The sequence below is a fragment of the Corapipo altera genome, unplaced genomic scaffold (genome assembly GCF_003945725.1).
Source record: "Corapipo altera isolate COAL_440 unplaced genomic scaffold, ASM394572v1 61, whole genome shotgun sequence".
NCBI lineage: Eukaryota > Metazoa > Chordata > Aves > Passeriformes > Pipridae > Corapipo > Corapipo altera.
The window spans coordinates 7,296,910-7,322,031 of record NW_020884910.1 but is presented as its reverse complement, the minus strand read 5'-3'; the positions used below and the strand labels follow the sequence as shown (position 1 = coordinate 7,322,031).

At 50.2% G+C, this 25,122-nt stretch overlaps 1 protein-coding gene across 4 annotated transcripts; it reads left to right on the top strand.

The window, feature by feature from the left end:
• The first annotated feature begins 6,649 nt into the window (after positions 1 to 6,649).
• PIANP (PILR alpha associated neural protein) lies at positions 6,650 to 19,502 on the top strand. 4 transcript variants are annotated; one of them, XM_027653613.1, is made up of 7 exons: positions 6,650 to 6,685; positions 7,006 to 7,164; positions 13,508 to 13,576; positions 13,718 to 14,283; positions 14,425 to 14,506; positions 14,749 to 14,976; positions 15,126 to 19,502. In XM_027653613.1, the coding sequence occupies exons 3-7, from the start codon at positions 13,560 to 13,562 to the stop codon at positions 15,145 to 15,147; spliced, it is 915 nt and encodes a 304-aa protein (XP_027509414.1). In that variant the 5' UTR covers positions 6,650 to 6,685; positions 7,006 to 7,164; positions 13,508 to 13,559; the 3' UTR covers positions 15,148 to 19,502. The 4 variants fall into 4 exon arrangements, with proteins under 4 accessions (XP_027509414.1, XP_027509413.1, XP_027509416.1 ...); XM_027653612.1 differs by lacking the exon at positions 6,650 to 6,685 and having other exon boundaries at positions 6,704 to 7,164; XM_027653615.1 differs by lacking the exon at positions 6,650 to 6,685 and having other exon boundaries at positions 6,704 to 7,164; positions 13,508 to 13,604; positions 13,721 to 14,283.
• The last annotated feature ends 5,620 nt before the right edge of the window (positions 19,503 to 25,122 follow it).

The following is a 25,122-nucleotide window of genomic DNA, read 5'->3' as shown; positions in this document are numbered from 1 at the left end:
GTGAATTAGAGCAATGCGGTCAGGAGGCATTGCTGAGGGCACGTTTCCCCATGCCAGGTGAGAGAGAATAAAGAGTGGAGGTCATTTTGGGGGAAAAAAAAAAACAACAAACCTTCATAACTCTTCTCGTCTTGTATAAAGCACATGGCAGGCAGAGGTGAGTTGTGAGAGCGACCTGGAGGAGCTCAGTCAGCATGCATTTCAATAAGCAATATTAAGCTGTTTGACCAAGAATTTCCAGCCCAGCACAAACTTCTTTGTGGCTGGCTCCTTTAGAAACCAGTGGTGATTTTCCATGAAAGCAAAACAGGCAGCAAATTGACGGGAGCCCAATACAGTCTATGGTTTTAGCATGTTTAAATCTTAGAGCTATCTGGGCAAGTTTGCACACCAGCACAGGATTGCTAGCAAGAGATTTGATCTTCAGCTGGATCAGTTTAGCACACATTAAAGGCAGTTGACTACTTCTTTGCCAGACTTCTATAAGTGTAACATCTTGAAATAAGTGTAACATCTTGAAATATTCATCTGGGTAAAGTCTACGTTTGTTAAGGTTTTACTTGCCAGTATCAACAACTCTCTTCTCTTGCTTTGACTCTAGTTCTGCTCACACAGCTGCCGTGGCTGAGTTGCGCAGAAGGCTCCTTTGGGGTATGGTACTGCTCCAAACGCAATTTTAGAGATAGAAAATACAACTCATGGGTGCCTTACGGAGTTGACTGGTTGTCTCCCAGGCTCATTTCAACAGCTGTATGGATTGTCCCTACCCCATCCCCTTCAGTCCCTGAGTCTTCTTCCGTGCTTGGTCTCCTCGCTGAGGCTCCCAACAGAAGAAGGGAGCAGTGTGGACAGCTATGGTCAGTGTGGAAAATTGAACTTCTAATGTTAACGGTAATGCCACGAGGATTAGATGAACATCACTTAAAACTAATTCCAGGCATAAGCAGCAAAATGGCTCCAAGTGCCTGGGCCAGGGAGGTGCATATGCGCTGAGAGGGAAAGGTACCCAGACCCTCAGTACTGTTCTGGTAAGGGCACGTTTTCATTTATGTGCTCTGATGATCTTAGCTTTGGGATGTCACAGTCTCCTTTGCTGCAAAAATCTGGAGCTGAGCAAAGAAGCTTCTCTGATCAGCTTCCATTGGTACCTGCACGTGGGCACAGTCCATCACCTTTCTTAGAAAAATGCCTCAAACGCAGCAGTTCAGGGTGTCCTCAGAAGCTGTGCTACCCTGGGTCCTCGCTGAACGAGGTGGTAAGGAGCATTTCCTACACTCAGCTCAGGTAAAACGTGACCAAGACACATTTCACCCAATAGGCACTTCTTCAGGAAGATTGTGGTGGCCCAGGGAAGCAGGGAAAGGCTATCAGTCGGTATTCTCAGAGCCAGCAAAATCTATGCTTCTCCATATATCAGGATTAAAGAAGAAGCAGGACAGGTAGAATTGGCTCAGAGCTGTGAAGGCAGGTTACAGGGCAATATTAACAAGAAGACTACATCTTCTCTAATTTTCCTTCTTTATTTCTGTATTTAGGTCTGATTCACCATAGCCTCATACCTGCCGTATTCACTTACACCAGTGCAGAGTGCATTCAAATCAGGTTCAAATGTAACCCTGCTGATTTGTAGTGTTTTATTACTCTCTTCCCCACCCCCTTGCCAGCTCCTTCTATCTCAGTTTTATCTCTCTATTGATCTGTTTCTCTCATACTCTCTGACACGCTTGCTGCCTTTCATTATTAGCCAGATAAAGCCCGGCGGCCCAAGCATCCTTGCTACATGATGCTCTCTCTATCTTCCTTCTTCACTTTGGCCCCTAGGTCCTACATCCTGTGTGCTAGGCCCCCACTTTTTTATCTGTTCCTTCTTTATCCTGCGTCAAGGGCAAAGACTAGAAAGTTCTTTGAATGACTCAGATCCCGTGCTCTCCAAATGACAAGGTCACCACTTTCACGAGTGCATAAGTTATCAGCAACATCCCCATAACTTAGCAAAGTCTACCTCATCCCTAGATCGGGGTGCCAGCTGTTGAAATTAAATTCAAGCTTCCTGGAGTCAGTAAATCCCATGCTTTTGCTTTGTTCAAAAAGCAAACGCCTATCTTTATGGTCACAGGGAAACTGTGAAATGTGATTTTCATGTAACCTAAAGAGCCGAAAGTAGGAGGCGAAGGGTGCGGATGAAAGCAAGCCTGTACAACATTTCATAAGTTGAAGATAAATCTTGTGACATGGAGACGTTCTGTGTTGTTATTTCTGAATGTTTGGGATTTCTGATCCTAGCTGTAACCACCCCCTAGCATCATCCCTCTCTTCTGTTCTCGCTCTGATCTTTCCAGAGAGAAACCTCCATTCTCTTTATGCTGTAGATCCACCTTCTTTCCTATGCACTTACTGTCCCACTTTAAAGCCTGTAGAGCTGTACAGGCTCATTCTAGGTTGTTCTTCTCTTCAACACCACGGAATCCAAATAACTTGTCAAAACGCTGGAGATATTTTTTCACCAGTCCTTCTCCAAACATAGCAGAGTCACATCTCATGAGACCATTTTTCACAACTGTGTGTAACGTGGGCTCTGAGACAAAAACACTGTAAGGACAAAGGAGGCTGGGGTGAATCTCTTGGATACCAACATGATCCAGAAGGCTTTTAACCCTTTAGCTTGTACTGGGCTAATGCACACACAGTCATAAGACCTGTACCTAGTTACACCTAAAGTCAGCCCAGTATCAGCTGCTTACAGAGAAGTTTAAAAAACAGTGTTACTGCATGGTAATTCTCCCTCTGATCTGTTCTCACAGCCCTCAGGATTTTGCAAATCAGGAACTGGCTTCCAGACAGGTCTTCAGTTGTGATTCAAAGACTCCAGAAGAGAGAGGATCTTGCACTTCACTTGGTAGTTTGTTTCTGTGATTAATCACTCTCCAGTGACTGGCTCTTGTTATTCTTTGCCAGAATACCTGGTAGACTTTTCTCCAGGAAGGGAGTGATACTGCAGGCAAGTCATGTCTCGTTCTGCTTTTTGATACATTAAACAGGTTGACCTCTTTAAATTACTGAGATCTCCAGCCTTCAGATCACCTTTGATTCAAAGTTATTTTTAAAATATGGAGCATGAAGCACTGTACAGTTTTCCAGCATGGGACTTATTCAGACACAGAGAGAGGATTAATCATCTCCTCACTCCTTGTCCTTACTTCTGTCTTTGCGTGGCCAGGGATCACTTCAGATTCATTCCTGCAGCCTGGACCACTGGTCTTGTGTTCAGTTTTCTGCCTGTTATGATCCATAAATCTTTTTCAGATTACTCTTTTCAAGACTGTAAGTTGTTATCTGTAGATATGGGCATTTTTTCCCTGTTCATGGCTGTACAGCCTTATAAGAAGTTTTATGAGAATGATCACCTTACCGAGTGGGGCAAGTCATTCTGTGCTAGTCATATTCTCTTTATTTTTAACACTCTAGCAATATTTGTGCCTTCAGTAAATTGTGTCAGAATGAACTATATCTGCTCACCAAGCACTGAATAAAATGGTGAGTCATACCTGACCCAGGACTCATTCCTGGGCATCCACGTAAGAAACACTGCCACTCAATGGTGGGCTTCCAGGGATGACCTCCTTTGTGTTTGCAGGGCGTTAAATGGAGTTAACCAGCTCACTTAACCTCCTGCTCTGTTAATGTTGCATAATGCTGTTTTTTCTCATCAGCATGCTTTGGGAAATTAACGCTTCCAGAAGCCTGGATAGATCTAAGCCATCACCTTTTCCAAACAAACCTGTAGTCACATCAAAGACTGACAAGAACAAAACAAGTTTATGCAGAAAGATCAGTTTTCTTCCAAACTAGGCTGATTGGTATTAACTGGAGAATCTCATATCAGCTCTTTGTTGCTTTTGCCTAGAAACTTTCAGGTCTTGTGTTTGCTCTTTACAAATATTGGCAGGGCACAGCTCTCTTCCAGTCTTCTGGGATGTCTCTGATATTCCAGAGCTTATTAACCAGTTATTTGGTGAGCAACAGGGCCAAGGAAACTGGGTTCTCTATGGACTTCTTTTCTTATATATTCTATACTTTCCACTACCACACCTTCATGTCTTGATGACCTCCTTTCCACAGCCTGCCACATCTGCAAGTTCTTTCCCCTATAGTCACTGGGCTCCTCCACCACCACTCTATAGCATTATACAGCTTTCCCTATATTTTCTGCTTAATTCTTTTGGCCTGCTGGATGGAATCGGTGAGGCTTTGCCCAGCAGCATGGCTATGGGCTCTGTTCCAGCATTGGTAGCATCTCTTTCCTCTGTCAGGTTGCCGGTCTTCATACAATTTGTTGGAGCTTATTTACATTTTAGATTCTGGTTCTTCTGTCAAATCCATGGCAACTAACAGGCAGACAGACAGACAGACAGAATTCTGCAGGTAGCAGGGCAACCACATGGGTCTCTCTTGCCTTAGGAAACAATGCTAAAAACAGCAGCACTGGCCCGCTTGCCCTCAGAAGTCTTGGGGGTGAATGATTATATGTATGGGATGATTTGCAAGTGACTTTGCCAGACAGAAAAAACAGCCAATAACACCTGATTTGATCTCTCTCTTCAAATTTCTCTGTAATTTTACATTAGCTTTCCCTTGAAAAGGGTACCAAACAAGCCATTCCCTTTTTATCATGAAGGAGTGATGTGCAAATGACATCAGCCCTTACACTTGCTGTTCCCATCACCTCTGTGGCTTTCCTGACTACCCCCTCCATGTCCCAGTGTTTTCTTGGTCCCTACAAAATCCTCCTCCTTGTTCTCTCTCATATGGCTGACTCCTTTTTCTGCTTTCTGTAGTTTTACTCTTCAGGGGGATTTTCAGTGTTTGCGTCATTTGGATTTTCACCCTTTAACTGACCTTTCCCTGGTTGAAATTTCTCCTCTGTTTTGTGCTTCCCAATTATACTAAACACATTCGTCAGGATTTGAAAAGGTCAGAAAGAGCCTGTGTGCCTGATGTAGACCCTTCCAGAGCTTTCTACCCTCCTCTACTCCCAGGTGAGAAAGCAGGAAAAGAAGTGTGGAGAGCAAGACAAGCTGAATGCTGACTTGTGTTTCTCCACCATGTCTGTACAGGGGGTTTCTTGGGATGGGTGTGCGAGGGCTCACTGAGCAAGCTTTGCACAGATGATTTGTACAAGTCCCATGAGGGCTAGAGATAAAAAGGCTGGAGAATGTAACAGAAGTCTGGATAATCTCTGACATAAACCCCCCTGTACATGAAGGGGACAAAAGCCGGGGCCCTCAGCATGTGCATGGCTGTTGATGCACAGTGGTGCAGCGTCTCACACAAACCCCAGCAGCACCATCCTCCCACGCCCTGACCTCCCAGTCACTGTAAGCCTTAACAGAACCGCTTCCCCATGCCAATATGTCCAAACACACACTGATATTACTCCCAAGCATGTGAAAAACCTGTCGGCTCTCCTAAACATGCTCACAAATACACATGCAAGACTCGAACGTCCTGGCGTGGGAAAGCTCAGAGCAGCCTGGTTCATTAGCACAGGAGCTCGCAGGAGGCCTGATGAAGAACAGGAGACTCAGCCCCCTCAGTATCTGTCCAAAGTTGGCACAACCTGTTCCAGGCATCCTGCCGTGCTCAGGTTTGGTACTGTGTGTCCATTTGTCACCTCTCTCCATTCCTGATGCAGTGGCAGGTTGCTTTACAGCTCAGTGCTGTCTCTACTATTTTTTATTTTTTTTTTCCCAGGGTCAGTCACAGTCTTTCCTCGTCACTTTATGATGAAAAGTTTGATTGTTTTTGAGGATCTGAGGAAATTACTTTTTTGCTTCCTCATATTTCAGACCCTGGAGTGGAAACTGTCTCTCTGTCATTGACTTTCTTCTCTCGCCCGTTGGCTGCTCAGCTGCTCCCTTCGGATTTGGTCTGCGCTTTCTGTTTGGTTCTTGATGGTGGAGGGAGATTTTCCCTGTGAAACACCCAGCCCCTCAAAGGCACATCAGCTTCTTTCTCTAATTTCGCTGTCACATCCCTACCATTTCCAGACGCATCCCATCGATCCCTGGCATCGACGCCTGGGGACACGCTCAAAAGACTTGGGTGATCTCTCCACGGGTAAACCCACCTTGGACTGATCACTCCCATCCCCATTGCTCCCACTGCACCCGTGTGTCCCACGGGTTCTGCCCGGGAGGCTCGACCGGACCCCGCCGCCCGCCCCCCCGGGGGTTCGCCTCGCCGGTGTCGCCCGTCTGCTACCCCCCCCCCCCCCCCCCGGTACCGCGGCGGGCAGTAGAGCCAGGGGGCCCGAAGCGCGGGGATGATGGATGCAGGGATGCGGGGATGGAGGGCGGGACCGGGAGGTGGCATCTACCCGAGGGTACTGCTGCGGGGCAGATAGGCGGGGGGCGGCGGGGGTGAGCCCTGGGGGGACGGCTCGGGGAAGCGGGATCCCGGGGGGCCTCCGCCCCCTAAGGACGGACCCGTCCGGGGGTGGCATTCGCCGGAGCGAGCTGAAGCGACGGGTCCCTTGGAGACACCTCTCTCCATGGCAACCTAATCGCTTCCTGTGAAGATCCCGAAATAACCGACGAGACGAGGGAGCGGAGCCGAGCGGAGCGGAGCCGAGCCGAGCCGAGCCGAGCGGAGCGGGCAGCGGCGGCGGGGAGGCGGCGGGGGGCAGGTCCGGCGGGCGCGGGGCTGCGGGAGCGCAGCGCGGGCGAGCAGGGAGCGGGAGGAGCCTTCGCACCCGGCCACCGGGGCAGGGGGCTCCGGGGCCGGGGGGATGCTCTGCCCCCGACCGGCCGCTGTCCCCGCCCGGCCACCCCGGCGCCCCCCGCGGGCTGCAGCGGGGCCACGGTGCCGGGCGCGCCCGTGCCAGCAGCCATGGGGTTAACGGGAGGCAGCGAGCGAGAGAGACATAGACAGAGAGAGAGAAAGAGGGGCTGGACCAGTCCTCGGCAGCTGTTTATTTCAAGGCATCTCTCGCTCCCTCTCCCTCAGCCAAGGCTCAGCCTCAGCAAACCTTCCTCCTCCTCCTCCTCCTCCTCCTCCTGTTCTCCTTCCTTCGTCCTGGCCATGAGAGGCACGGGCAGCAGCAGCTGTGCTCCCCCAGCCCCCTGCTCCGCCGCCCCGGCTGCGCCCCACTCGTCTCCTCGCAAGGTAAGTTCATCCTCTCGGCCCGGGCTTGGGGGACAGAGTAGGGACAGGGCTGCAGAGGTGGGGGGAAGGGGGGCTCCATGCCTGTCTCCAAGTCATCTCTCCCCGTCTCCTTCCCTGTGTCCTTTCTCTCCTTTTTTCTTTTCCCTTTCCCCATCTAGGTGCTCTGTCTCCTTCTAGCCGGCTGTCTCCTTCCTCCCCCCTCCTTTTCCTCCTCTTTCAGTCTGGGGCAGGGGATGCCCGAGGGGATGGGAGGGAGGGGGCACAGCCGAGGCATCGCTGCCTCTTGCCCTCCAGTTTCAGGCTCCATCACAGACCTGTTGTGCTGGAGCACTGGAGCCTGTGCTGAGGAAGGCGACTTCAGCCAAATCGGCGCAGCTGGAGGAAGGAAACAGAGGGGTCAGTCCCTCATGCTGCCTGGCCAAGGGTGCACCATGCAAGAGAGAGCAATTCAGATGTGGAGACTCAGCACTTGAAACACTCAGATGCCCGGGAACAGTAGGAAACTGGGAGGCAGAAGATTGGCAGACTCATAACATGTATTGCAGGCAGGCACTAGATGGCAGGGGACCGGCATCCTAGAGTGCTGCTTGGAATGGGGCCACATTCACAGTTCCCAAATGCAGGGAGACTTAAGCTCAGAGGACCATTGATGGGCTTCACATCCCCATTCCCTAGCTACCAAAATGTCCAAATGCATCATCACCCTTCCAGCCCTGCGTTCTGCCCCAGCCTTAGGACTTCCATACCCAGCCCCTAAGTGTTCAGCCTGGTACCCTGGCACAGGAATTCTCACTGGCAAGTCACCAAATGCTGCAGGACCTGCACTGATTCAAGACAAGCAGTGTCAGCCCCTCCATGGTCCTGCTGGATCCTCCTGGGCACTGCCACCAACCCTCTCAGCCTCAGACACCAGGTAGAGCAGCCTGACGTGAGGCACTGCATTCCGACTGCCTGCCCCCAGATGCAGCCTGCTCTGTGAGCTGTTGTCCCCAGCCCCATGCATAGTGGGAACTCTTTCCCCAGATGGGCTTGTCATCTCCCATCCCAGGGTACCAGCATTTGGATTCACACTCCCAGCTGCCAAAACTCCTCTGAGTGCAACAGAATTACCTCCTTGGGGCAGCTGCCCTGAGATTCCTCCCTTTCCCTGTCCCCACCCAGCTGAATACAGCAGGATGTATATATAACCCTTTTTCACCAACACTGGGCTTCCTGCTTCCCGTTCCAAACCAGTAACAACTGCATCTCTGGCTCTTGGACCATGAACTCTGGGATGTTCATGACCACTGAGAAAAATACAGATGTGGGATGCCCAGGACACCATGCAGTGCATGTCAGGGTCTTGCTACCAGTGCCTGGACTGGCTCTGCTCAGTGCTTGGAGATAGCTGCCAGGTTCCGTGGTCCCAGATCACAATCTCATATTGGTAGCTGTCACCGTAGCCCTTAATGCTGGCTCAGAGTTTAAAAAATTACAGCCAACCTAGCGTTCCTTCTCTGTGAGGTGGGCTGGGTCCTCCTAAGGTTTGTTTTGGTTTTTTTATCACTATTTTGAGTGGGATTGTTGCCGTGGGGGAGCTGGGTGAAGCAAGGATTTGCATGAAGCTCTCGGTGCTGCGGGGTTGCTAATGGCGAGCGTTATTTCAGCCAGCAGCAAGTTTCATAATCTTGGCCCAGCTCCTGTGAATGTTCTGTTTCTCAGGGTCATGAGCCTCTTTAACCTTCTTCCATCCCTTCCCCCTCTCCCCAAACTGGTTGGCAATTTCATTGTTCCAGTGGAATATATCCGTCATGTGAGGTCATCGCTGCATAAGGAGAGGTGATTGATTGCTTAGGTCACTGGGGCCTGTCCCATGCTGGGCTTTGAATGCTGGTTTGGAGACCTTGAACTAGACTCTATGCTCAAAGGCGAGGTGATGTGGGGTGCAGAGGGGTATGGTGATGCTTTCCCAGCAGCTTGAGTCGCTGAACAAACAGACTGCTGCATTTTGAACTAGCTGGAACACTCTGAGAGCAGACAGCTTCATTCCTAGAGGCACAGTATCACAGCAGTCAAGCTTGAGATGTTACAAAAATACAGATAGATCATCATCTGCCAGCTGAGCCAGACAGAATCGGGTGCAACTCTTTTCCCATCCCCAGATGGAAGGCAACTCTACCCGCTTCTCGCTAACACGGCTTGTGTGCGCTCGGCTTCATCCAACTGCTCTCCAGTCAGAGTTGATCTCGGCTAAGCATCGAGAAAGCTGTGTGATTCTAGATTTTAAGGCCAGAGGGACCATTTTGATCATCGAGGCTGACCTACAGCACAGCACAGGCCAGAGAATTTCACCAATTTAATTTCCTGCACCAAGCCCATAACTTCTGATTGAACTGTAGCATCTCTTTTAGGAATACAGCCAGGCAAAGGCTCCAGGCAGTAAGGAACACACCACTTGCCCAGGTAAATTGTGCCGGTGTGTGACCCTCTTTATTAATAGTATTGTTCCTCATTTGAATTTGTCAAACTTCAGCATTTTGTAACAGAAGGTTACAGATTGCATTTGATGCGAGGGAGCTACAGCATGGTTATTGTCTGCACACATCTGGCACCTTGGCTCTATTATTCCTGTGACTTTTTTATTTGGACAGGATTTATCTATTGCATGATGGTATACAAGAGTCCTGAACATGGAGAAGGAGTTATCATCAGCAAATCCTAGGGCTTTCCTGGGGCATGGTAGCATCTGAACTCCAGAGCTCAGGGTGTCACATTCAGGGTTTAGTCTGAGCTCCCTGCTCGGAGCAGGAGTGCAGCAGGCTTTACTCCTAGCCATTAGGTAGGATGTAAATTCCCAGCCCTCCTTGGTGAACTGGTATATATGCTTTGGGGCATGGCTACCGAGATCTGCTCTCTCATGTCCCAGCAGTGGTGGATCCATGCTGCAGGAGACTTATAGAGAGGGAGGAAGCACAGATGGGTCCCTGATGCTGGAGAACAGCAGTGGATTCATGTTTCCATTCTGCAAATGCAATGAGAGCAGCTTCTAACAGATTAGCCCCAGTCTGTACTGATGGTGGGGTCCATATGCAGTAGCAAAGAACAATGTAATTCTTACTCGCTGCTTTCAAGCACCAAGATTCACAAACTGAGCTCAATGAAGTGCCCTGGGGAAATAGCTTTGTCATTCACACTCTGTCATCTGTGCATCACAGGACCGGAACGCTGTGGTGAAGGCTCTGTACCTAGAGTGAAAGCGTACAGGTTCCTGTTCAGACTCTGGGAGTAGCCCTGTCTGGTTTTATTGCAATTAGAGTTGGGAAACAAATATGAAAGCAAGAGTTATGTCATGAGGTACTGGTACAGAAATCCAGTCTCTCTGCTCTGGTGCACAAAGTCTTCTTGAATGGTGTAAGGTGGGATTTATGCATCCAGGTAGTAACAGCATTGGTGTCCTCTTTTCCTCTCTGGAGATCTAACAGTTTATTCAGGATCCACATTGGGAGCTGCATACAGAGCCAAACAAGGTGCATGTGTTACACTTGCCCTCCAACGCAGCAGGGTCTGTGCCCAGGACACAGTCCCAAATGCCAGTGGCTGACCGCAGAGTGCCCCGGACATGCTTTGTCTGCTAGTTTTTCAATAAGACACAGGGACATCCATGCTCTGTTTTGAACATAAACTCTCCATGCACAGTGGTGTCCAGTCTGCACTGGCTGGCATTTCCACCTGAAACCTTCCTTTGGTTCCACAGCTTTCATGCTATGTGCTGCTCCCAGCTCCTCCACAACCAGGCCTGGGTCTGCCAGTGCAGGACCCATTCACTCTGTCTTCGGCCACGACCTGATTAGCAAACCAGAATGTGTTAGCTAAGACTGACATTGCCTCATTCCTGCGCTCATCTGGAGTCACTTTTGGGATGGGGGCACTGAGAGCCACTGGCTCTTCACAGGCAGCAGAACCTGTGCAGAGCAGTGTCTCAGGTCTGAGGTTTATGCCGCATGTCCGGGCTCTCAACTCCCCAGCATCATGTGTACATGAGGTGGTCAGTGCTGGGGGTCACTCCTTCCCCTCAGCTCATTACAGCCATTACCTGCTACGTAGGGCTGAAATTTAGACTACTGGGTGTGAAAGCCATCCAGGATTTGGCTCTGTAGGGTTTCTTATTCCCAGGCTTTTAACCCTGGAAATCCATAGTCTGTGGTGCTGTTGCTGCAGGTCACAATCTCAGCTGAGGCGTACAACAAGGTCTCCATTATAAGACCTCCCAACAAGCAAGGACAGCGCAGTGACCCAGCACACCTACACCCAGTTCATGTTTCTGAGGGTAGAGTCAATGCTGTTAGGAGGAGTGATAGAGGTTACACTTGCACCTCTACCGTACCACACCCTGGAGGACTGGCACTGAGGTCTACCAGTACCTGGAGAAGACCTCCCCTTCTGGGATGGCTGCATCCACATCTGCTGCCTGATGCAAAACAGCCCACAGCCCCTGAAGATTTGAGCTGTGGCTGAGAATGCCGTGCAACAAAGAGAGCAGGCTCTTCACCCTAGGAATCTACTGTCTCATGGTGAGTGCCAGGCTTGGCCCCAGGCACTCCAGGCCACCTTGAAACCACGTGTGCAGCTTGTGTGCCCTCTAGCCTGGAGACTCACACAAGGAGGTCCTCGATGCTTGGAATTCCCCTCCTTTTCAAAGTCCAAAATAAATTCTGTCATGGATTTGTGTTGCCAGACATGATCTTCCACGGCATCGTGATCATAATCCAGATGGCCAAGATCTCCCCAGTCTCTGCCTTCGTAAGAATCTTACTCTATTCTGCTGCCTCTCTGCAGAGCTGCATTTTAACACTGAATCCCCTCCAAGGCTTAGAGGTTCAGGAGCAAAGTACAAAGAAATGCTGAGAATAGCTGCTCTTTTCTCCTCATCTTCATCTCAGGATCCCTCCAGAGACTGATCCTGCCCCGGAGGGAGGGGCAGGGCACATTAGCCAACAATTCTTTTTTTTTTTTTCTGTGAACTTTGTTTAAATATTTAACAGAAGGAAACTAAAAATATCCTCGGTTAATGCAGCAGGAGCTAGACAGCTACTTACTCTTGGGTGCCCTTCCTTCCCAGCCCCTCTCCTCAGGTGTACATCACAGCAAGCAGCAGGCTCTTCCCTCAGCAAGAGGAAGCCTCCCATGCAGGAGAGGCTGAAGTTTTAGTTCAGGACATGGGCTGAGCAGGATCGGATGGCAGTAACCCCTTGGGAGCCGGGAGGTGCAGCACAGCTTGCTCAGGGCTGGAGGCGCAGGGTTGGCCTCTGCATTCACTCCCTCAACCAAGCATCCCTGTTTCTTCACCCTGGCAGCCACAGGAGGGCATGACCGTGGGTTTTCGGCATTCATGCTTTCCTCTTCACAGTGAAGGAGTGAGCTGAACATCTTGCATGATTTTTTTTTTTTTCTCCCGTGTGTGCGTGCGGTTGCGGAGAGGATCTGGGGTCAGGCACGTAACAGCTCACCGGGGAAGGGCCGGCACCGCGCTGTGCACAGCCAAGGGAAGGTGCAGGCAGCGTGAAGGGCAGCCGTGCTGCCACCGGACTGATGCCAGAGGGTGGTGCGCGTCCGGTGCAGAAATCCAGCTGAGGGGACCTCCCCTTACTCCGTATTATTGCTGCTCAGCAACGGGAGGCAAGAGAGAAAGGGGAGGAATAAGAGAGAAAGGGAGGGATGGGACAGTGCAGAGGACTTTAGGATAAGGAGTGTGGAAAGGTAATTTTATGTTAGCTAAGAGGAAAATAAATACTAAATATTTGATAGGCATAGTTTTTCTCTCAAATTCTTTAGTAAGGCTGGACTTCTCTGGCTGATTCACTCTCTTTCTCAGTCTTCTTGGTTTATCATTCTCATGCTTCCCCTCTTGCTCCCTTGCTCTGGCACACAATGAAGAGGTTCTTTTTTAATAAATGGATTACACGCTCAACACTATAAATAAACACAGGAATTAAGATTCCAACTTGTTCCAGTGATAAGCAAACAAAGATCCCGAATCCCCCTCTCAGCCCTCATACACTAGAGTCCCTGGGGAAGCTGTGCATGTGCTTCAGCACGTGTGCTCCAGACATCACTCCTGGCTTTTGTGAGCATATGCTAACACGTGTGTTTCTGTGCAGTGTTGAGATCAGGGGCACGATACACTTCTGTGCAGGAGAGCATGGGGGCACGAGAACAGGACAGCGTGCACATGTGGGTGCATGGAGTCTCCTTATCCTGCCTGCCAGAGCCGGGAGCTTGCCTGGGGTGGCACACACTGCCTGCAGGGAGACAGTCATCACCACTGTGTGAGGGGACACTGACACCCCTCCTTTTTGGTTCCCAGTGAAGAAGATGAGACAAGATCCTCACTGAGCAAAGACGCTGTTGCATCTAAGATGGAGCCCAGTGCTTGGTAGGTTCACAGCTTCCCACATTGGCAGGTGAGGAGGGAAGACAACAGGAGTGTGGGTGGTGGGCTGCTTCCAGCTGCCTGGCCTTTCAACAGGAGGGACATTTCAGATAAGGCTGTCTTCTTCCTCCCCCCACCCTGCAGCAGGATGCCTCCACTCCTCTCCTGCATCCACTCCCTGCAGCTGTGGCATCTCCTCCTCGTCATCTCGGCCATCCCTCCTCCTGGCATCTGGTCTCTTCGCTCTCGCGTCCCAATGGCCTCTCGGCCTCTTTGCACCCGTCGGAGCCCCTCAGCCCCACGGCCCATTTGCATCTGGGAAAGGACCTCGCTGCCGGAGCGGGATTCTCGCTCGGCCCAGCTGCGCCAGCGTGCCCTGCCTGCCCGGGGAGCAGAGCTGCGGCACGTCGTGCGGCTGAGGCGTCAGGCGGCGGGGGCCCGTCCTGCCACCCCCTCCGGATTTGAGGACGGCATGCCCTCTTCCCAGTACCCCTGGGCCATCGTGTGGGGTCCCACGGTGTCAGATGAGGATGGAGGGGACACAAACTCAGCCAACCCAGGCTTCCCACCGCTGGGATACACCTTTGTCTCGCCGCACGGGATGGCAACGGCACAGCCCAACTCCCACTCACTCCTGCATAATGCGGGGCTCAACCTGCGGGAGACCCCAGCCACCCTGCGGCCCTTCCTGTTTGGGCCCCGGGGGGAAGGTAAATTTGCCCTTTGCTTCTTTCACCTCCTGTCCCTGCAGGAGCAGCTCCTTCTGCAAAACTTAGATGTAACCTCCCTGCTGCTCTCTGGGGACCAGTGGGAGTGGCCATCACACTCCCCTCTCTCCCTTTGCCTCGCAGGTGTGGACCCCCAGCTGTACGTCACCATCACCATCTCCATCATCATTGTCCTGGTTGCCACCGGGATCATATTCAAGTTCTGGTGAGTAGGTTTGGGCCGCTGGAGGCTGTCACCATGCCAGTGTCTGCAGGTGGGTGGGCAGGAGGACTGTGGGCTTGGGACCCATTTGTCCCACGGGTACAGATCTGGTGCTGCAAGCCCTTGGAAGGTTTGGCACATGGCCAAGTTGGGCTCTAACACTGAGCGTAGTGGGGTCCTTCCCACAGGTCTGTCATTTAGGGCAGGGGCTTGTCTTTTTCCCTCACCCCTTGCTCTTTCCAAAGCTGGGACCGTAATCAGAAACGCCGGCGTCACTCGGGGCAGCAAAGCAGTGGGAGGCAGCAGGAGAGCCAGCAGCCTCTCACGGACCTCTCCCCCACCACCGTCAGCATCCTGGGGCCCTACGGCGACTCCCTGGCCCCCACGCCTGAGGCAGAGGAGTCCAGGCAGGGCCAGGAGGGTGTGGAGAAACTGGGTGGCCATGGGAAGAACGTGGCCTTCCAGCTCAACCGGTGAGTGGCCAGTGAGCCAGGCAGGAGGGGGTAGCAGGGGACAGCGGGACAGGTAGAATAAGGCATGGCAAAGGTGCCATTGGTTAGTGGGGGTTGTGGGTTGGGGCAGTGTAAGCGTTAATCAATTTTCAATTCTCTCTTTCCCCCAGAATCCCATTGGTGAACCTGTGACGCTCCTGGGAGAAGCTGAGCTCGCTCCCCCCACCCTCCTGTCATAGCTGGCGAGTGCAGATTCCTGCTGCCTCTGCTACCCCAGGAAACAACAATCTCCTTGTGCCACGGCCCACCACCACCATTATTAACTAACCCCACTGGGATGTGCCTGGGCAAATGGATGAGCTGGGCCTCCTTAGCCTCCTGCTGGGGGAAGGCTGGGGACCTCCCCACCCACGCAGGACAGGGTGATGGGAGAGCAGGATGCTGGGAGGGAAGACAGCTGGTGGTGGTGTGAAATCTTGACCTCCCCAGGCCCTCTCCTCGCATATGTGCGCAGACACACTTGGATCTCCATGACTCTCTCACCAGTGCATGCCTGACATTGGGTGTAGGCAAGGTGGAAAGGCATACCCCTGTCCCTGTGGGCCCTAACCCCTCCGTGTGTCTCCTCCCATGTCGTGTGCTTTGCAGTGAATGTCTGGAGTTCAGTGGCTGCAGGATTGCCCACTGGGGCTTGGTGTCCCCTGAGCCAAGGTGACTCAGGTGGCAGCAGGTTCTTCTGTTCCTAAGGCCTTGGCCTTCCTGAGATTCCCAACGGTGGGTGAAGCTTGGGCAGAAGAGGCTCACACACCACCTGGGCCCCCTCAACAACCCATTTTCTTGAAGGAAACATTACCTCCCCCTTAGATGGAAAATATTCACATCTTTCCAGTTTCTTTCTGCCTAACACTCCTCAGTTTTTTTTCTCTTCAGTTTTTATCTTTCTTCATCTCTCCGTTCACAGTTTTCTTTCCCTCAGTTCCCACCACCCTGCCACTTCTCTTGCCAGTTAAAGCTGGAAAAGATTCCTTTAGCTTTCCAAATATTTTGATCTGTTGAAAGCCTCCTTGCTGTCCCCCTCCAACCCCTTAGTCTCCTTCAACAAGATTTTTCTGAAGAACACCGGTCTATGGTGATGTCCTTCAGAAAATCCAAGGCAAAGCCCTCTGCTCACAATGTTATTTAGCAGGCATCCTGGACACTGCAGCCAAAGCATGGCATGCAGACAAAGCTGGGAATGAGGAACTTGAGTTTTGCGGGGCTGAGGTAGGGAGCTGCTTTCAGACCCTCATGGCACAGGCAACAAACAGCAGACACTCTCTGTGCCTGGTATGACAAAGAGCAATTTTGAGTTGACTTTGGGAACACTGGAAGATTTGCCATGTACTGCTGGTAGATCTCTCCTGGAGTGACTGGAAACCCATGAGGCAATGTTCTCCAAAGGCATGAAAGAGGGGATATCTGGGGTCCTAAGCTTCCTCAGTGTGTTGCCCCAGCTAGTTGGGAACTGAAAGCAATGGCACAGGTGTCTGTCCAAACTGGTTGCCTGTGCATGTCCTTCAGGGTTGTGGTGGTCCGTGGGACAGGCAGCCACACTGTCACTGTGAGCAGGATCCGTGTGTCTCTACCTCTTTCTATGTGTGGACCCAGGGTGTCCCTTTGAGGAAGAGTAAGATGGCATATTTCAGCTTAATGACAATAGTTGCTCTCCCTTGGCTTTCGTGGACACCTTCAAATTAATTAAAACACCACATTGATAGCCACTGAGCTGAAGTGATGTTAAGGTTTGCCCGTATAGTGTTCAAACACCTTCAGCTGCAGGACTGATGTGTCCAGAGACAGGAAACTCACACACAATTTGAAGACCCTATTGCACCATACAAAATTTCTAACAAAAGTCATGTTGGAGAGAAGGAAATGGCCTTTCAAACTTTATCTCTGTAGTAGAAGCCTATCCTTTGTAAGAAAAAGCACACGGAATTTCATAAGAGGCCTGGTTCTGCCCATTTACCCAGATGAACTATTAGGTGATCTCGGGTCCCATCTGACTCACTGTGAAGGACATTTAAATAAGAGTGTAAATTACAATAAGCTTTGCAAAAAACAGTAGCGAATTGGAGAAAATGACAGGTCAAATAAAATTACTGGCTTATTAAAAGCACTGAATGGCTGAAAGGTGTAGGCGGAAAAGGACTCTGGAGATCTCTAGTCTAAGCACAGGTTGAGTCTGTGCTTATAGCAGGGGATATTAGTGCTTTACCACAGATCGATCTGTTACTGAGCCTGTTCTTATTCAGGCTCCATTCAAGGCTTTGGTGGGCATTCAAGCTGCAGATGGACAGCGAAGAGCCAGGTGGCTGTTGCTGCTTGCTGCCCCATTTGCTGCTGCCCCTGCCAGCTGAGAGCAGCTCGGGGCTGTTCCCCCTCTCACTGGCACATCCATGCTAGGAAGGGAAGGACATCTGCACACAGTCTGCAGGAGGCCACACTCCTGATTGCTGGCAGTTTACAATATAATGCTTTGAACTGGTTTAAGTAATCTTCCAGACCAGATTAATTAGATTGTTCTTTGATCAACAGTGTTTGTTGAAACAAGGCCAGAGTTTAGACTCTTCACTTCAAGGGCTGTCCTTGGACTTTGTTTTTCCACATGCTGCATGGAGAAAAGGTTTGTAAGAAAGTGGGAGGGGACCACAAGAGGCATAGTGAAAACATTTTCCAACGCTTAATTGGTGGAAGCCCTGCACTCTCCTGGCCAGGCTTTTGTAAATTCTGCAAACAAATCAGATTTCAGTGGTTCAGGGTTTTTTCCTCCCCCTTTTACAAGTCTCTGGTTTTGGTAAAAGTATCTCCAGGGAGTGAAACCTTTCATGGATACTGTGGTAAGGGGGAAGCTGGTGAATGCAGTAGAGAAAACTCTTACAACAACAGAAGCTTGGATATGTTGAACATCTTTTCTAAGACCAATTTTCCTAGCCAAATATGTTTTTATGACAGTCATTCACTCCCTCACACAAAACAGGTTAGGTATGGGGAAACAACTTCACGGTCCTGCCCAAACATTCATTGCTGTTTTGTCCCTGGAACAAAACATTCAAAACACATGTAAACACACAAGCTTCTTCCAGTCAATAAATAGTCTCACTGAATCTGTTTTCTCCATGACTGGAGCCTTACAAACCCTCTTCCCCTACAGAGACTGGAGCTGGAGCATGCCTGTAGTCTCTTCCCTGCCCCAGGCTAGTATTTTGTAAGATGTGCACATGGATGTGTTGACAGCACTGAATACCAAGCCAGAGCAAAGGCCAGTACCTTCTGAGGCACAGCCTATCAGTTTTCTCTGGCTTCCAGGTGAACAGAGGAGAAAGGTCTGGATCATTGTTTTTTCCAGTGGAAACTTCACAGAGAGAAAAGTGTGTGGGGAAAACAGCTGAAAATGCTCATAGCTTTTGGCTGATCCTGCCCAACATTTCTCTGCCGTTAAAAGGCAACATCCAGGTGGGCTGAATGAGTTGAAGGAACTATGTCTCTGCTGAGCTCCTGGAGAGCCCTGGCTTTGTTAACGCAAGGGTGGTCTCTCTGTGAGTGCAATGGCAGGGAGGAAAGGTCTGAGGGAGAATCTCTCCTCTCTGCCTTATACTGTTTTGGAGCAGGAACTGAAGTCTTCCTCTCCGTACCCAAGAGAGTGGTATGACCACAAGGCCAAATCCTGCTTGGGCTTCCCCATCTGCTTGGTTGTGATTGGTAGGCAGGGAACAGGCTGCTGGTGTGTGCTTCCACACCTCTCCTCCAGTCCAGTTTCCAGGGACTCACATCCAGCCAAGCATCCCAAAACTTCAGAGAGGGCTATCTACCTCTTCCTCAATGGCACCCAAGTGCCCTTGCAAATCTGGTCCCTTTGTTTCCCACTCCACTTCCCAATAAAGAAAAATGCTTGGAAAGGAGTGGTTTGTTCATTCCCCGCAAGTTCTCAAACACGGCTATCTTGAGACTGTTCTGAATTAAACTGGGGTTTTGTTTTTTCACTCTGATGAACTACATCTGTGGCACAGCCTTAGAGCTGAGACCTGCAGCACAAAAGCCCTGGGTCAAACTCCAGCTGCCCATCTGCACCCCTGCTAATGTCCCACTGTAGTGCTGGCCCTACTTTGGCAAGATCATAGAGAGGCATCGCCTTCCTTCTCCAACTGCTGGCTCTCTACTCCTCTTCCCCCATTGTTTTCCCTCTCCCACTGTTTTCCCTCTTCCCACTCCTGTCCTGTACCATGGTCTCCCTCCTGGGTATCTCTCCCCTCCTACTGTTTCACTCTCCCCACTCCTCTCTTGTTTTCCCTTTGCCACTTGGTCTCGTTCTGCCGCGGCTTCTACCCTCCCCTCTGGCCTCCCTCATGCTTCCCCGCTCAGTCTCGCTCTTCCCCCTCCCCTGCCCTTGTGCGCTGTGATATATATTTTTGTAGGATTTCTCTTCTCCCTGTGGTGAAATATTCAATTCTTGTGGGATGTTAGTTTCAACATTTTTAAATAAAACTTTGCAAATTATTGAAAGCAGAGCTCTCGCTGCTGTGGAAGGTGTAACACTGGAAAAGTCAGGGTGGGATGAGAGGGACTTCACCTGGGGCAGACCCCAGTGGGACGGGGGTTCAGACACCTAGCATCCCACAGTCTCTTCTTTGAGGTAGAGGGGGAAATCTGGCCATGTATCTATCTTGCTTTGGTCTCTTTGCTGACCAAAGAGGCCCTTTGACCACCGTCATGCATTTTTATGGGAAGTGGCCCCTGATGGAGGAGGAAGCCTTTCTTCACCCACTTCTCCACCCAAAGCTGCTGTCCTGCCTCTGGAGCTTCTGCCTCCCAGCTGCATGCTGGGGCTGCTTGTCACACACAGGTTCACGCTGGGGGGCAGGCTGTCCAGGAGAGGTGAGAGAAGCTGAGGGGAAGGGAGGGAGATGGAGTGCTGCAGGCACAGAAGCCTCCCTCACTCTGTATCCCGCGGCTGCCTCCGCAATTTCTATTTACAGCCCTGCTACCTCCCCTCCTGGCCACAGAGCTGCTGCTGTTACTGGTTTCCAGGGCTGCTCTGTAATTAAGCATCCTTGTCTCCTGCAACTCCTCCACTCCGCAAGCCCGGCAGCAATCGGGCTGGGGGCAGGGGGCGCAGAAGAGGTGCTGGAGACCAACACCAGACTTGATGGTTACTCTGAAGGGCTGCTCCCCAGCAATGGCAGGAGAATTGCAGGGTGCTGGGAATGGTTCTTTGTCCCTGCTCCCTCTGTCCTGTTGCTGTTTGAGTCTTTGAGCATTGGAGGTGCCCCTGATCCTCTGCTTTACTACTGGAGGAAGAAGCAGACTCCTTAAACCATACCTGACCTGAGACTCTGTCCTGGGATCTCTGTCTACTGGAAGGACCCAGGACTGCCTCCTGCTGCAGAACTAGGCCCCTCCACATGGCATCCTGTGCCCTGGACAGGACCTCTGTGGGTTGGAAGCAGCCCCAGGCCCATCAGAGAGCAGATGTGCTTCTTCGATGGCCGTCCCAGGGTACACACACATAAGGGGCTGAACAGCACCTCTTCTGCCCCTGTGCTGAGTGTGAGAGGACAGAGTCCTTCCCCCTGTTGCTTTAGGTGGCTGATCCTCTCCAGTCAGTGGCTCTGGGGCTGGGCAGGTTGGAGAGACTTGACTGAGGAGGCGACAGATGCTCACTGTGCTGAAATTACAGTCATGTACTCATCAGTGCAGTGAAATGTCTTCACAAACCTCATCTGCTTCCAGGCAGAGCTTCAGCCCTTCTTGCTGACTTCTCTGTCATCAGATGCGTTTCCTCTGGTGCCCTCTCTGCACAGGCTGAGGCTGCAGGCACTCAGTCAAACATTCCCTTTCTTCACCAGGACTCACTCTGACTCATAGGAGAGGCTCCACAAGCTTCCCCTTTTTCTTCTGGCTTCCTGAAACACTGACTCCCTAGTTTAGTCTCCTCCCATCACCACTCCCCACTACATCACTCCTGCCCACCTGTCCATGTTGACTTCCCATCCTTCCAGCCTGGCCCCAGCCCTGCCTCCTTCCCCAGCATCACACTTCCTTTGCAGTCTCCAACCTTGCCTCCTTCCCTAGCATCTCCCCCTGATCCTGTTCTCCAGCAGGGAGCTAGCACTGGGAGTTGCATGCTGAATGAGGACAGCAGAGATGGAAGGAATGAATGCAATAATTTAAATCAGAGAAGAACATCTAAAAACTGTACAATCACTTCAAGACACATAAAAATCACTTTGACCACAAGGAATGGTCAAAAAACCGAGCATGAGGTATTGCTGACTGCTGTGATTTCCTGAAAAAGGGAGTAGTTCAGAAATACATTTTGAAAACATCTCCCAAATCTGGGATTCCCTCCAGCTGAGTGCCTTCTATAACCTGCAATAAATTATCCCATTACGGGGAAAAAAATTCAGGCAACTGTCAGCTAGAAGTGCTTGTATTGCAGGCATGTGGCAGTGAGCAAGAGCTCTTGTTTGCATTCCCTGCTCAGGTAGCTTCTCCAGAGTTGGGGATGGAAGTTAGGACTCCATGTGCTCTGGAGAAACTCAAGTGTAAGCCTTTGTGCAGAAGGAACGGAGAGCTTAAATCAGAGGTAGCTCCACACCCTACTAAAGGGACGTGGCTAAATGGATGGCCATTTAATTAGCAGAAATGCACAACTTGAAACTGTCATAAAGAGTCGCCCTGAAACAACCAACCTCTCATTTCAGTGTCATGTAAAAGAGTTGAGTAGTTCCCTTGGCTCATTCCTGCTTTGATCCTCAGAGGCAGAATTGAATCTTTATTGAGGGCTGCTGTGTCTCTGAGTGCACATTGCACTCAGTGAATAATAGACCATTCAGTGACGCATTCCACATTGATCCAAAGCCCAGCTTTCTCTGGGAGTGACCAGAATACAAGCAAAACTATCTTCAACCTCAGATCAATCCTCACAAGAGATCTGGCAGGGAAGTAAGTGCTAGTCTCTGCTCCAGGGTCCTGTCCTTCATCTCTGTGGTTCCTAGTTAGTGCTCCAGTGGCAGGAGAGCAGATGCTCTAAGGCAGCCAGTCTAGTTTGAAGCCCAGACTTCATCGACAGCTGGACTTACCACAAGGGTTCAACAAACAAGCAAGCAAGCAAGCCTGGGGTGACTTGTTTTCTATCAGAGGAACACAGTTTGATGTCTACAGCATGCACTGGTCAAATCTGTGTTACAGCCTGGCCTGAATGGCGAGATGGTTGGTTTCCTCATTAGTTTGCCTAGGAAAGGATGCATCAGAATCACAGGCATCATGACTCTCTCAGGTACCATCTAAGCCTGGGTAAAGTGACACAGACAGTAGAAGCTTTCTGAGCCCTTCCCAAACCAAGGGGCAGGCAGTGGTGAGTGTCCTCTTCTACTGTCAGGGGAGTCAATCTAGCCAGGTTTTGCACTGTGAACACACACAGCTTTGCCTGAACATGCTCATTAATCAAAACATGAGTGCAGTGGTAAAACATACCTACAGTGGCGGTTTGTGCCAATCTCATTACATTGATTCATTTGGTGACACCAGGATGTTATCTAAGCCTGACATGGTTTCTCTCCGATGCCTTTTTCTGCTTTGCCAATTCCTTTCTTGTGTGACATATTGCATGTGAGTGAACATCACATAAATGAGGTCCAAGGCTCTCCTTAGCGTTACCCTGCGTTGGCTGGATACACAGCAGGAACCGTAAGAGGTTCCTTTATAATGAGATTTCTCTTACACTAAGCATCAGGGTCTCCATGACAATACTGAAGACCAAAAAGAGTGTCCTGAATAAATGAGGGGTTCTTGTAGCAACTCATGTTGACCAGCTTACTCGTAGCTAACTACATGGTGCAGTGATTCTGAGTGCACTGCAAATGAGGAAGAGACAGATTTTTCCCTAGTGTACCTGCAATTTAGAGGAGGGTAGGAACAAAATGGTGACTAGGCATAACACTGCCTCTTCCAGGGTTTTGGTGACAGTTCTTTGCTGATGCTCAGGCAGTCCTGCAGAGACAAACAAATTGCCTAACTAAAATATAAGGAGCTGAAGCTGTCAAGCAAAAGCCTAAAGAGAGGCATGAGGGTGCAGGAACATGAGGGAGGACAGGAGGAGAGAGTGGGCAGAACCAGAAATTGTGGCTAGAATTCAAAGATGGGGCTGGAAGGAGAAGTAGGATCAGAGGAAGGGGTCAGAATAGAAATTTAGGGCTAGGGGGGCATTAAAAGCACTCGGTAAATAAAGATAAGATGGGTGAAGCAGGGCTCTGGGAACTCATAGGTACCAGAGTGCTGCCAGCACTGAAGCCCCAGGTTAGCCTGAGGGCTTACCCAGCTCCTCTGATTCTTCCAGCTGTTTTAGGAGCAGCAGTTGGATCCTCCTCTGCCTGCCTGTCTCCTGGGGAGGGAAGAGGAAGCACATGCTCATGGGTCAGCCCTCAGAGCTCAATTTCACTGCTGCTGACCCCGCCCATGTGTCAGAGATGCAGGATTGTCACAAAATTAGGTCAGGGTGTGAAAGTCCCTTTTTATAGGTTTAAAGGCCTTAGCCCTCTGATGTTCAATCCATACATTCCCACTTAAGGCATGTTTTTCCCTTTTCTTGCTTCCTCTTCTGATGTTAGTTGTTTGGTCATCAGTTTCCAGGAGATGAGATGGAGCCCTCTTCATGTGATCTACAGAGGCATCAAGAACTAAGCCATAGGGATCGCATTCTGAACATGCACAGCACTGAGAACACCAAAAATGAGGCTGTCAGTGTCTGCCCTTGGGCTGCCAGAGCCAGTCTTTTGGCCTCTGGCCTTTACCACTAAAGGGCAAGAACAGCACCTCCTGGATCAGTGCGTGATGAGAGACGAGGCCCTCAGGCTCAGAGATGAATGCACTAGAAAGCCCAGAAAGAATGACACATGAGGAGAATGCTTTGCAAAGTTGAAGCCAAGGATGCAAATGTGAAGGAAGGAGCGAGTAGTGGCATGAAACAGCGAGCACCATCCTCTGCACCAGAAGGGCCTGGTGGAAAAGCAGTGCATGATAATGTGACTCCAAGCATCTATCAGGATGGTGCATGAAGGAAGAGGCTGGTGTTTCACAACTTCGGAGCTGACTTTGCATCCTGGGTGGTTGCTGCTATTCGTTTTCTTCTTCTGTGATAATTGTACGTCGTTTCCCTGCACAGTTCACTGCACAAATGATTTCACATACCCACCCGAGCTGTGCTTTATTGTATTTTGTTTAAATATGCGAAATTGTATGCAACTCCATGTGACGTCTTATGCAAATTGCTTCTTGTGTTACTGTGCATATTGGAAATTAATTTGAGTAAGATCACAGCTCTGACTCTGAAGCCATTGTTTAGACTGAGCACTCACCCAGCTCCCCTGATCCTTCCAGTTATCTCAGGAGCAGCAGCCTGAGCCTCCCCCGCCTGCCTCAGCCTTGATCCAGAGGCAACATGTGCTGGAGGTGACACAGCTTAGATGAAGGTCACATTCCTGGCCTCTGCTGAGTTTGCCAGTTAGTGCAGTCAGAAACTGAGTATTTAACAGTGAAGTTAGAACACCAGACTCATGTCCTAGAAGGCTCTACAGACATGCACTCATGGGAAGCAAATTTTAATCCCTGCAGAGCAGGCTAGAGTCTGGATGGGGACACAGCACCCAACGGTTCAACAGCTCACCAAAATATCCAAAGGCATCTAGCCTTAGAAGAAAGCACTGGTGTTACAATGTCAGGAATTAAAGATGCTTCCTGGAGGAACTTCTTAATGATCCACCCTTTTCATCAGTGGATCTGTAGATATAAGGCAAATGCTCTACATAGAAGTAGAGCATTTTTTAGAGCATCTTTTAAAAAGATCAGGTTCCATTAAAAACATCTACTAAATACACCAGCCATAACACAGGCAGCAATATATTATCTACACTAATCTCTGAACACACTCAAGCCATTTAAGCCATTTCAGAAACATTCTTCATGCTAATTTTCCCTTTTCTCTTCTGCTTGGTTATGAGTCAGCAGCTAGACTTGAAACCCCTAACCTTCATCAGTGAGGAAGCTGTAGACGTCACTCCATCTAGGCCTTAATCATCTATTAAAGAACAGAAAAGATACAGTCAACCACTGAGTTTGCTGTAACTCCTG